The sequence below is a fragment of the Carettochelys insculpta genome, chromosome 1 (assembly GCF_033958435.1).
Source record: "Carettochelys insculpta isolate YL-2023 chromosome 1, ASM3395843v1, whole genome shotgun sequence".
NCBI classification, from domain to species: Eukaryota; Metazoa; Chordata; order Testudines; family Carettochelyidae; genus Carettochelys; species Carettochelys insculpta.
Genome location: NC_134137.1, coordinates 19711282 through 19724099, shown reverse-complemented (window position 1 = coordinate 19724099; position 12818 = coordinate 19711282). Strand labels below are relative to the sequence as shown.

Genomic DNA, 12818 nt, shown 5'->3' with positions numbered 1-12818 from the left:
AAGTTTGTTTTACAATTGCATTAATAAATGTCAGTATAACCTGATTACTGCTCAGTCTAGCTATCTAAGTACATGGCTGTTAAACACTGTGCTAAGCTAATAGTCGCACTCCTTATTTCCTTGTTGAAGGGTTCATTTCACCTCCTAATTGGACAGTTTTCAAAATCAGTTCCCCAGTGAAACTGTACGCTGTGGGGAGTGCCACCATAGCCCACCTCTTGCATTCAGTTGTAGTAATAGTTTGTTCTCTTCAAGTACTTGCTCAGCTACATTCCATTTTAGATGTGCATGCTTGCCACATCGGCACCAGTGCTGGAAGTTTCTTCCCCTCAGTGGTATCCATAGGGAATCACCTCTGGAGACACATGCACATGCTACAGTTTAAGAGGTGCCACTGGCTCTCCTAGCCCTCAGTTTCTTCTTGCTGTCAGCAGCAGTCTGCTGATCTGGCTAGCCTTCTCACTTCATTCAGTTCTACGAACTTTCCCTGTAAAATATTTAACAGTTATCCCTTAGTGTTAATGAGTTTTACTTAGCAGCCTTGTCAATGCCTGAGGCCCTGAAGCAGTGCAGGAGATCCACACTGGTTCTGGCAGTACCTCACCCCAGGGGTAAGTCTGTGCTGGGATCTTTTCTTGTCCCCACCATGGTAACACAATTCCCCATTGCAGGAGACAGCCTACCAGCACTCATCCACATGGAGCCATCATGCTTCAGAAACAGGGAGGAAGGCTCAGCAGAGCCCTCTTCAGTCTCTGGACCCTGGGCACCTGCAGCGGGATTCAAGGTGCAGTTCACCAGTAACCTGTCTCTGACCATTGGAGGCACATGTCCCCCAGAGGAGTATTGACATTGGTCCTTCATGCTCCCATGGCTCAGAACCAGGCATGCTACCATTTACCAACCCACTGGCACCGGTTGCTGAGACACAGATCCCCGCAGTTAGTGGGTCCTTCTGAAGATCAGCCTGCTTCAGCTCCCAGTCCCACAGGAAGTCTCAGATATTGCCCCGCTGCTGCCTGGCTGCCCGGCATGACTCTTCCAGAAGCACAATCGCATGAGGTTATGCAAATGAAGTGAGATATTTGTAAATCAGCATTTCATTTGCATTTTCAATCTCCCTTATTTGCATTCCTCCTCCGAAAGGGGAATGCTGTCTAGACGCGCCCACGACCCTCCCATGTTTTATCCCAAGCTGCACACCACTAGTGAGAAAAGGAGGCTGGACATCAGATGTGCTGTGGTGTTCTTCCTGGAGCATTCAAAGCCTTTCTTTAGATCGACCCTGGTCTGCATCGCGACAGCAGACAAGATGAAGGGTCTTCTGGTTTCCTCACAGAGGATTTCCAACTGGAGCTTCTCCTGCATCAGGACCTGTTATGAGCTGGAAGAAGTCCCATGACTGCTGATCATGAAGGCCCAATCAAGCAGAGCTCGGGTGTTCTCAGCAGTCTTCTTGGCACACATTTCCATCCAGAATCTCTGCAGAGCCACAACATGCTCTTTGGTCTGCATGTTCATGGTGTATTATGCCATGACTTGGCAGGCCAGAGAAGACTCAGGGTTTGGCAGAGCTGTGTTGCAATCTACATGTTCATGAACTCCTACCCACCTCCATTAGTAAAGCTCAGGAATCATCTAATATGAAATGGACATGAGCAGGCACTTGAAACAAAAGTGTGTTACCTTTTCCATGACTGGTGTTCTTCAGGATATGTTGCTCAAGTCCTGTCCTTCTTCCCCACTGTTGGAGTTACTGGCAGGAGGGAACTGAGGGTTGGAGTGAGCCTGTGGTGCACATGTACCATTGTATGTGTACACCATTCCAGAGGGTGCCAGAGCCAGTCCCTACGGATACCACTGAGAGAAAGACACAGCATCAGTGTATGTGGTTAGCACAAACACCTAATATGGAATGAATATGAGTAACACCCCCCGAAGAATACCAGTTATGGAAAAGGTAACTGTCTTTTCACACATGCTAATTACTGGTGCGTAAGTGGCTGGTATAAACACACTGGGTAGAAGGCCTGTGGATGCAGTTGCCTGGTGACTCCCGACTCCCATAGCAGTAATCTATAGATGATTACCAGATATATTGCTTTATATGTCTCAAATCAAAAGACATCATCAGGGAATGCACCAAGCTTTGTGAAAGTCATGGTGCCGTTGACTGACTGACTCTCACATCTCCTGGCTACACCTTCTGTAGATGTCTTTCTACCACCTCCAGTCTAGTTTCTCCAGAATAGGGTTGCTCGCTGTTTCTCCGAATTCCCTGCCAGTTCCTTCTCTCTCTGGCATCAGTAAGAATTCTGTTATTGTCCCTAATCTCTAAAGTTGCTAATGTCATCTCAGGCTTCCCATTTCTCTGTCATCTGCACCCAGTCCCCCTGCTAAGCCTGATTACTTTTTCTTTCTTAAAATCACTGTGTTTTTTCATATTTTTCTCTCCACCACTAAAATAGTTATCTATGACTTGGTTATTTCTCACCTTGATTACAAAAACAGTATTTTCCTGGCTTGCCTATCCCCCCAACCGCACCATTCTATTCTGTCTAGATTAATGCTGTTAGTCCCTTTCCAGTTATTCCAAGCATGTCATATCCTTATATCCATTCTCTAGCTTTTTTGTTGCATGAGTATGTGTGTCTATCCCTGGCATACCATTTTAATATGTTCATACCAGAGCACTGATCCATTTAGCCCAGTACGCTGTCCCAGACAATAATCAATATCCGATGTATCAGAGGAAGGTAACAGCATTTCTGTAATGAACAGTTCTGCAGTAACTTGTCCATAGAGAAACTTCTTTCTCACATTCCAGGAGTGAATAGTTGGTTTGTGTCCCAGAGTGTTAGAAATTATCTTCCTTCCAAATACTCTGTATACTATAGCTGTGCATGTAAGAAACCTCGGTTCAAGAAATTGAGTCTTGACTGATGAAAGGGGTCTCTTTTATAAAAGGAAGTTGAAATTAGCAGCAAGAAGGCAAAATATATGTGAAATTGAATGAAGAATGCTATAATTAACTTACAGCTTATTTTTCCCCTTATCTCATTAAAACAGGTGGTGGCAGAGGCAAAGACATGTCTAATATCACAGGTCACCGTGGAAAAGACATTTCCACTATCCTAGAGGAAGAAAGGAAGGAAAATAAGCGGCCACAGAGGGCTGCTGCAGCACGTCGCAAGAAACGACGGCGACTAAATGACCTTGATAGTGATAGTAATCTGGATGAGGAAGAGAGTGAGGATGAGTTCAGGATCAGTGATGGGTAGGTAGCTATTAACCTACTAGTCTTGGGTTATAGCAACGAAGGGTCCTGTGGCACCTTATAGACTAACAGAAAAGTTTTGAGCATGAGCTTTCGTGAGCACAGACTCACTTGATCAGATGCTGGTCTTGGAAATCTGCAGGGCCAGGTATAAATAAGCCAGAGCAAGGGTGGGGATAACAAGGTTAGCTCAGTCAGCAAGGGTGAGGCTTACTACTAGCAGTTGATCTGGAGGTGTGAACACCAAGGGAGGGGAAGCTGCTTTTGTATTTAGCCAGCCATTCACAGTCTTTGTTTAAGCCTGAGCTGAGGGTGTCAAATTTGCAGATGAATTGTAGCTCAGAAATTTCTCTTTGGAGTCTGGTCCTGAAATTTCTTTCCTGTAGGATAGTTACTTTTAAGTCTGCTACTGTGTGGCCTGGGAGATTGAAGTGCTCTCCTACGGGTTTTTGTATATTGCCATTTCTGATATCTGATTTGTGTGTGTTTGTTCTTTTACGTAGAGACTGTCCCGTTTGTCCGATGTATATAGCATAGGGGCATTGCTGGCACATGATGGCATAAATTATATTGGTAGATGTGCAGCTGAATGAACCCACAATGTTGTGGCTACGGTCCTCAGTTAAAACCTCTACAGCGCATCATCAGGGATTTACAACCCATCCTGGACAGTGATCCCCCACTTTCGCAGGCCTTGGGAGGCAGACCAGTCCTTGCCTACAGACAACCTGCCAACCTGAAGCAAATCCTAACCAGCAACTATACACCGCACCACAGTCACTTTAACTCAGGGACCCAACCATGCCACAAACCTCGTTGCCAGCTCTGCCCACATATCTACACCAGCAACACCATTACAGGACCTAACCAGATCAGCCACACCATCGTGGGTTCATTCAGCTGCCCATCTAGCTGCACATCACCCGTAGAAGAGTACTTCAATCTCCCAGGCCACACAGTAGCAGACTTAAAAGTAGCCATCCTACAGCAAAGAAATTTCAGGACCAGACTCCAAAGAGAAATTTCTGAGCTACAATTCATCTGCAAATTCGACGCCCTCAGCTCAGGCTTAAACAAAGACTGTGAATGGCTGGCTAAATACAAAAGCAGCTTCCCCTCCCTTGGTGTTCACATCTCCAGATCAACTGCTGGTAGTAAGCCTCACCCTTGCTGACTGAGCTACCCTTGTTATCCCCACCCTTGCTCTGGCTTATTTATACCTGGCCCTGCAGATTTCCAAGACCAGCATCTGATCAAGTGAGTCTGTGCTCACGAAAGCTCATGCTCAAAACTTTTCTGTTAATCTGTAAGGTGCCACAGGACCCTTCGTTGCTGTTACAGATCCAGACTAACACGGCTACCCCTCCGATACTAGTCTTGGGTTATTATCCATTACAGGGTTCTGTGAATTTACTATCCCACTGAATTATTTCTTTTGGGTATGAAGGTTTAAGAGTGAGCTTTCTGTTAAGGCCAGATGTAGAACTTAGAAATTTTATTGGTCTAACTTTTTCAGTTATGGGCATGGTTTGTGGGTTTGGTGTTTTTGTTTTTTACAACAAAAGTAGATACATCAGTGAAGGCCATAATGTGAACACATTTATAGTAGTGTAAAGGTGACTTACACCACTATGGTTGCGTTTCTTACTGAATGGGAATTGCAGTACAAGTATAAGGCGTCATTTTGTTCTGTTTGCTATAGATAAGGAGAGTACAACTTTCTAGTGTAGACAAGACTTCATAGATATCTTAGAAGTATGCAACACTGATAGGTAGACTGAAAGCTTCATCTCTGGTAGCTTTACAAAAGCTATAGAAATCAACTTTTGGTTTTTGGCGTACTAAATATTTGAGATTCAAATACCAGTAGAACTAGATGTTGAGATTAGGAAAAAGTAGTGTTTTCCCTCTCAATCTGTGGGAGTAAGAGCTGTTATTGTTGCATATGAACCTATCCTATCAGGTAGGCTGTTTAGCTATTGCATAAAATTGGCTCAGTCTTTGTAGGACGGTCGTGCTGAAAAACCAGTAATAAAAATCAGTTAATTAGAATTTTATCCATAAGTGCATCAGCTTCATAGATAAGAATGTTTTCAGCACTAGTGAATAGGTTTGTACTTGGTCTGTGCTTGAATGAATGACCTCAAGGGAACACTTACTTTAGATGAAACATGAACCTGTTCCTCAGGTGGTGTCTTGCCTGAACTACTGTATTACAGAACCAGTATGACAGAAGGCACTGTAGGAGTGGTGATGCCATAGTTCAGAGAAGAGACAAACTGAAGTCCTGACCATTTGTAGGTACTTAAAGAATGTCTGATAAGAATAGCAGTGTTTATTCTTAAATTTTGGGCCAACTAGAATTCCACCTAAATAAAGCCAGTGGATTTTCAGTTGGATACAACATTTCAATTCACTTACTCTCCTAATCTACTGTGTATTGTTCTCTAAAAGCACCATCAGGAATGCAGCTGGTGTTTAATTTCAGGGTTGGGTAGTTTTGAGAAGATTCGTTCATCTTTGTGAAACACTCTTAAGGTCTCCAGACATAAAGAGACATATAAATGTATTTGTGACATAATATCTACATTTATTACTATAAGCTATATTAAATATATCTAACTTTTATCTGTTACAGTATTCTAGTCCATTTGTTTCAAGTATCTCTCCTTTGGGTGTAACTTTTTATGAACAGATCTCAGGATGAGTTTGTTGTATCAGAGGAAAACCCGGATGAAAGTGAAGATGATCAGCTGTCAAATGAAGACAGTGATACAGAGTTCTGTGCCCGTAGACCCAGGCGTTACCACTCCAGGCCAATGAGACAAAGCAGGCGGTTACGAAGAAAAACGGTCAAGAAAAAATATTCAGAGGATGATGAAGAGGAAGACTCTGAGGACAATTTAAGTAGGGAGTCTGGTAAGCTTAACTTTTTTCAGAGGTATGTGTGTGTGTCAGAGAAGGGGGCCCAAGCAAAAAGATAGCAGGTGGGAGGTGAGAGGAGCTACAAATCCTACTTTCTAATCATGGATTCAATCAAGTCACATATCATCTATGAGTCTAAGATTTTAACTGTAACAACATGTTGAATGTTTTTGTAATAGAGGTGTTGTACTTCAGTTAGCTGTCTCTTTGTGTTTGCTTTGGAAATAAGAAGTTCAACGTAAGTACTATTATTTGTGTGTTTGTTTTTAATAATTATGTTCCCTAATGTGATACTATTTAAGTTTTTCACTTGGTACTTATGATCTGTTGAACGTGCACAAAAGGAAATGAGTGTTGAATGGTAGGTTCTTTGGGTCATATTCCCTTTTAAAAGTTGTGAGGGCAAACAGTCAATTGTATGCAGAATTTGCAGATTCCCAATATTTCATTTCCAGTGAGTCCTCTATTGTATATACTGTGTGTGCAATTTTGTTAAACTTTGCAAGAAAAGTAGTGCACAGAATTATTTCATTTTGCCTACTGTGAGATGGAAAATTTTAGGGGAAAAAAAGTTTACTGCTTAGTGAAACCCAATCCTTGATTTCTTAGTATCATGAAGAATAATTCCGCAACTGCAGGAATTATTGTACAGGTTGAACCTCTCTTCTCTGGCACCCTCAGGACTGGACTGGTGCTGGACGAGAGAATTTGCCAAATGACGAGAGATCAGTATTGTCTAGCACATAACCAGCACTTCCAAGGCTTACTGGGCTCTTAGAAGACATTTAGGGTAAATTAGAGCTAAATCACAGCACAGAACACTGAGTGCTAGGACTGGTGGCTGTAAGTAAATTTTTATGGGATCACAGGAAACTTAGTCATACCCATAAGATGTAGTTGTCCAGCCCATCAAAATCGTGCTTGATTACAGCTGTTGCCGGATGAAAGAGTGCTGAACTAGAGAGGTTCAAACTACATTATGATCTACGTTAAACAGGAGAACAAAGTGAATTACAATAGGGACCCCTTCTGACTTTTACAACCTATAGTTTTTAATCTTTCTCTCTCTTGAACATTAATTACTAGAGTGACTTGCATGACAACAGCATCTTTGTTCTTTACCTTATACTGCCTCTTGCCCAGTCAAAATCCATCCTCTGTCCGAAATACAATTAATTGTGTGAAAAAGATTCCTACCCAGAGGAATTAGCAATAGAAGCAGATGAACTAAGGGGAAAAGATACTTTTTTCTAAAATTTATTTGTCCTCACTAATCAAGAAGGAATAAAGAAGAAAATAGGTAAAGTTTGTTTCTTAATAATGTGTTCTCATTAACATTCTATGAGGAGGTAGCATTTTTTAGGAAGCACATCCTTGAGAGTGTCACTTATTTTGTACGAGTGGGCTCAAGACTACCAAATGCCCTAAACTCTGATTGGGGGCTAAAGGCACCCAGCACCTTGCAGGATTATCCCATTGCAGGTATTGAATGGCCTGTCCACTATTGCATCCATCCTTCTGAAGTCACTGAGCTACAGACTGAAATGGGTTATCATTGAAGGGCTGGTCTGCAATGTGAATTATTATGAAAGGTGGATGAGCTTAAAATGATTGTTTCGTAAAGTGTCTTCATTTTCTGCAGGCCACGAAGGGACCAACAATGAGTATAGGAAAGAAATGCTTAGAGTCTGAGTACATGAAGTGGAAATGGTGTTAGTCTGTGATTAATGAAAATATGTGAGCCTCTGATGTAGGAGCTAAAGAATCTGAAATTATTACGAACGTACACATTATTGGAGCTGAATACTTGGGACCAGTTTATGTTAAGTTCTTAGTAGTCACATGTCCATCACAGAAAATACCGCCCTGATATATCCACTAATGCTGTTGTTGACAGCTTACAGAGACTACAGAGGCTCAGTATGCCTGGAAATGGAGCTCCCTTCTGATATCTAGAAGTGAGCCCTCCATGGCAGCTCAGTGTTGAAGAAGTTTGCGTGGCTGCTGCCAGTATTCATCTGTTTTTGGTCAAATAAAGGGCCTCAGTCTTTGACGTTTTCAGTCCTGTTCCTTTCCTCTTCCCTTCTCCCCTCCCCTTTCTCCCTTCCCTCACATGCAAGGCATGATGGCCCTGCCTATTTTCCTTTCCTTACCTGCACCAGCTCCCTTTCCAGAGAGCCTGCCTCACATTATGTTGGATCTAAATAAATAACAAACATGGAGGCTTGCTTTTGGTTTTCTGGATGTTTTTTTCCTCCTCCACATCTCTGAGGTTTCTCATTGACCTGTCTTGTTGACTTACTCTTGCCTTTTCTTAGTCTTTTTTTGTGAGGGAAAAGGTGGCTGTTTTAGTCTAAGGTATCTCAGTTAATAACATGATAGGGCAGCTTGTGATGTGAATGATAAGTCAGCAAGATAGTAAGCCTCCAGAAAACAGGTGCACCAAGAAGTAGGAATGACTCTGGTTTGATTGTTAAAGGCTCTCATCTGGTGTTCTGACCAAACTTGTAGCTGAAGCTTTGAAACCCATAGGATCGATCTTGTTACAGATTGATTGTTCTCAAGTCAGCACTTACCTACATTAGCTACATCCTCCATGACTGAACTGACCTGATTTCTTCTCTCTTGATGTTCACAACTTCACATTTACTCTTGATAACGGGCCACATCCTCCATGACTGAACAGACTTTGTCAACTCTGACCCTCCCCTTGACTGAGACTCCCTCTTTAAACCCTCCTCTGGAACCCCCCAATCATGCATCTGATGAAGCGGATCTTTGCCCACGAAAGCTTATGCTCCAAAATATTTTAGTCTATAAGGTGTCACATGTCTTCTTGTTGCTTTTGAAAACAGACCAACTTGGCTACGCCTCTGACACTTTGCTACTGTCAGCAGTGTAATCCAGGGTAAACTCAGATATGCAGAATTTACTCCTGTTAAGGAATTGTTTACCTACTTCATTTCTGACCACTGCCTACTGTTCACTATTATTTTGTCATTGTCTTTCTCACCCATTTTCTAAAACTTCTTGAATAAAATAAAACTAAAGTTCAAGAAAAATGTGGAGAAATTAGAGAGGGTCCAGAAAAGAGCGACAAGAATGATTAAGGGTCTAGAGAATGTGACCTATGAAGAAAGGCTGAAAGAATTGGGCTTGTTTAGTTTGGAAGAGAGAAGATTGAGGGGCAACATGATAGTGATTTTCAGGTATCTAAAAGGGTATCATGAGGAGGAGGAGGGAGAAAACTTGTTCATTTTGGCCTCTGAGGATAGAACAAGAAGCAATGGACTTAAACAGCAGCAAGGCAGGTTTAGGTTGGACGTTAGGAAAAAGTTCCTAACCATCAGGGTGGTCAAACAATGGAATAAACTGCCTTGAGAGGTTGTGGAATCTCCATCGCTGGAGATATTTAAGAACAGGTTAGATAGATGTCTATCAGGAATGGTTTAGACAGTATTTGGTCCTGCCATTAGGGCAGGGGGCTGGACTCGATGGCCTCTCGATGTCCCTTCCAGTCCTAGTATTCTATGATTCTGTGATTAAAGTTGAATAAAAACTGGGTGGGAGAGGTATTTTCCAGTGGAGATTAAAACGAGATTGTATCATCAGTTCAGGTTTAAGCGGGCTGTTCCAGTTGTCAGGAGATATAGAGGAGAAACTTTCACATAAGTAGGGTTAAAATTGTATAGAAGGATAAAAGGAAACCAGTGCTAGAGGAGTGGTTTGGGAAGTTTTTGAGAATGTCCGAACAAGTCTGTAAGTGAATTTTAAAAATGGATGGCAATTTCAAGCTGGAAATAAATGGGTAGCCTTTAGAGTAGTATGAAGCTTGGACCCTGGTCAAGACAATAAATTTCCCAGTAGAGGCTTAATGACTGAGGTTTTCCTTTGACTGAAGAGTGGTTGATTTTGTAGATTCGAGGTTGCACCTTGTTTGAACAAACATACCTTTGGGAAATGTCACTATGTGTCTATCAGTGCAATTTCATTTTAACAGCATAAAGCACAAGGCTGTTTTCTTCTTTGCAGAAAGTGGTGATTACACAGATTACAGTGACGATGATTACCTGGAAACTAGGCGGAGAAGATCAAGGCGAAATCAGAAGAGACAAGTTAACTATAAGGAGGATTCAGAAAGCGATGGCTCACAGAAAAGTGTTCGATATGGAAAGGAGCTAAGACGACTTCATAAACGCAGGCTTCCAAGTTCAGACAGTGAAGGTAGGGACAACCCATTCTCCCATTTGCAGGAGCTAATGTATGAGTGATAGTGCAAAGAGAGAAATATGGAGCATGGAGTAAATACAACACTTGCAATTAGAATGAGATACACACAGAATTCTTTCCTGAGATCCTTGATATTTTCCAAAACCTAAATGCACCTTTGTGGTGCATAAACCTGTCAATTTATGCAAAAGACATTACTACAGTTATTTTTCAGACTTCCTCCCTTATCCTGACATCTTGGTGTGAAATTACTGTACTTAGTTGATTAACATTGGAATTTCAAAGGAGGAAATGCAGTTGTTGTGGAAGACAGGATGTTTCTCATGCTTCAGTTGAGAAGTCACAAAGTCCTGAGCTTTGTGGTCATAAAGATCCCATGACCCTTTTGTAAGAGAAAAGGAGCTTACCCTGGTGTGTGGTTGTCTCCAATTTGAGTAATTTTGTTCTGATCCCCCACCACATATCCCTACAGAATTTAAAAAAATTGTAATAGGATTGTAGAAATGTAGAATTGGAAGAGACCTTGAGAGATCATCTGGTGATCTAGTGTGCTGAGACAGGACCAAGTAAATCTAGACCAGCCCAAACAGGTGATTATGTCATGTATCTGGACATGCTGTGATCTGTTCTTGCACTGACAGCAAACTCCATAAAGGTGCAGACATCTTCAGTGTGCTCCCGGCCCATGTTCCAACCCAGGAAATTGGCAGGGCGGTGACATGGTCCTCAGTCCACACATTTATCTTGCACTACACCATTTCCCAATTGGTAGAGGAAATTGCAGGCTTTGGTAGAGCAGTGCTCCAATTAATGAACCTGTGATCTCTGGCTCCACCTCTGAGTTTCTGTGTGGAGGTCACTGAACTGACCCAAGTAAGCACTCAAAAAAAGAAAAAATGTACCAACCTTCATAACTGCTCTTCTTTGAAATGTGGTGCTCGTGTTTCTTCCAAGAGCCTCTCATCTACCCCTCTGTCAAAGCAATGCCAGCAAGAAGGAACTGAAGTTGTGACAGGTCAGCAGGGCCCTATAAATGGCACTATGGAGGCGTGATCCAGGGTGTCTGAGCCGACCCAATGGGCGTGGTAGGGGGAAAATGTTCCTGCTACTGGGCACACAACACACAGACATGTAATCAAGATGTGTTGTTCATTTCCATTTCAAAGAGCAGTAGTTATGAACAAACGTAACTGTTTTGTCTTAACTTACTTTCAGATGGCTGTGTACACACATTCCAAGTAGCTGAAATTTAAGGCAGTGTTGATGAACTTTGAAAGGTGTGCTATACGGTTCTCTTTGAGAAGTTTTGTGCCCATAACATGGGCTCTTGGTGATGGGAAGAGTGTAAAGTGGGCGCTTTGGGATTAGGAATAAACTGGCAATTTGTATTTTACAATAAACTCTTTCACACCAGGCAGCCCAGGGACCAGGAGGTTGCTGGATATTCGGATATTCTGGATAATAGAGAGGTAGGCTGTGGCCAAAACTTCGAAATGGCCATGCTAAGGGCCAAATCAAAGAATACTAATGAGATCCTGAATTGAATTGAATATTCAGCGCCTCATTAGCATTAGCACGCTTCTGGCCATGGTGCTTCGAAAGTGCTGCTTTCAAATGTGCGCAGCTCAGCACGGCTACACAGGGGTCCTTTTCGAAAGGATCCCAAACATTTCAAAATCCCCTTATGTCTCTCAGCTGAGGGGAAAAGGGGGATTTCGAAATGTGTGGGATCCTTTCGAAATGTGTGGGATCCTTTCGAAAAGGACCACTGTGTAGCCGTGCTGAGGCATGCACGGTCAAAATTGGCGCTTTCAAAGCGCCACGGCCAGAAGCGTGCTAATGCTAATGAGGTGCTGAATATTCAATTCATCACCTCATTAGTATTCTTCGATTTGGCCATAAGCATGGCCATTTCGAAGTTTAGGCCAAGTGTGGCCACAGCCGTATACTTAGCAATGCATAACACTAAAATAAATAAGATTAGATATTAAGAAACAAACAAAAATGTATGCAGAATACTTTATTTATCAACAGCAGTAGTATTGGACAGTGTAAATTTATACTGTATTTGCTGTATTTATCCATTATACTTATGGAAGACATAACTAAAATTTACTTATGGGTAAAATTCTGGTTATTTGAGAGTTCCAGATGGTAGAATGCCAGAAGTGAAAGAATTTACTGTATTCTATTTACGTGTGAGCACGCTAACAAAGTTTCAGATGGCTTGGCCGGGTTTGGGATGAGAGGGGAAAGGGCAGCAGGGTGTGAGATGCAGAAAAGATTGGCATTTCAGAACAGAGGGATAAAAGGGAAGATAGAGCAATTAATAGAATTATAGAAGATGAGGTCTGGAAGAGACCTCAGGAAATCATCAGGTTCAGCC

The 12818-nt window shown here is 42.2% G+C and overlaps 1 protein-coding gene across 3 annotated transcripts in view; it reads left to right on the top strand.

The window, feature by feature from the left end:
• The window catches only part of RSF1 (remodeling and spacing factor 1), a 138440-nt gene that overhangs the window by 116260 nt on the left and 9362 nt on the right, over positions 1-12818 (top strand). For all 3 annotated transcript variants that reach the window (XR_012643116.1, XM_074983104.1, XM_074983123.1), the window contains 3 exons: positions 3070-3277; positions 5973-6196; positions 10235-10426. Coding sequence is in view for 2 of the 3 variants with exons in the window: in XM_074983104.1 (XP_074839205.1) it covers positions 3070-3277; positions 5973-6196; positions 10235-10426 (624 nt within the window). In the remaining variant the exon portion in view is untranslated. The remainder of the gene's footprint in view (positions 1-3069; positions 3278-5972; positions 6197-10234; positions 10427-12818) is intronic.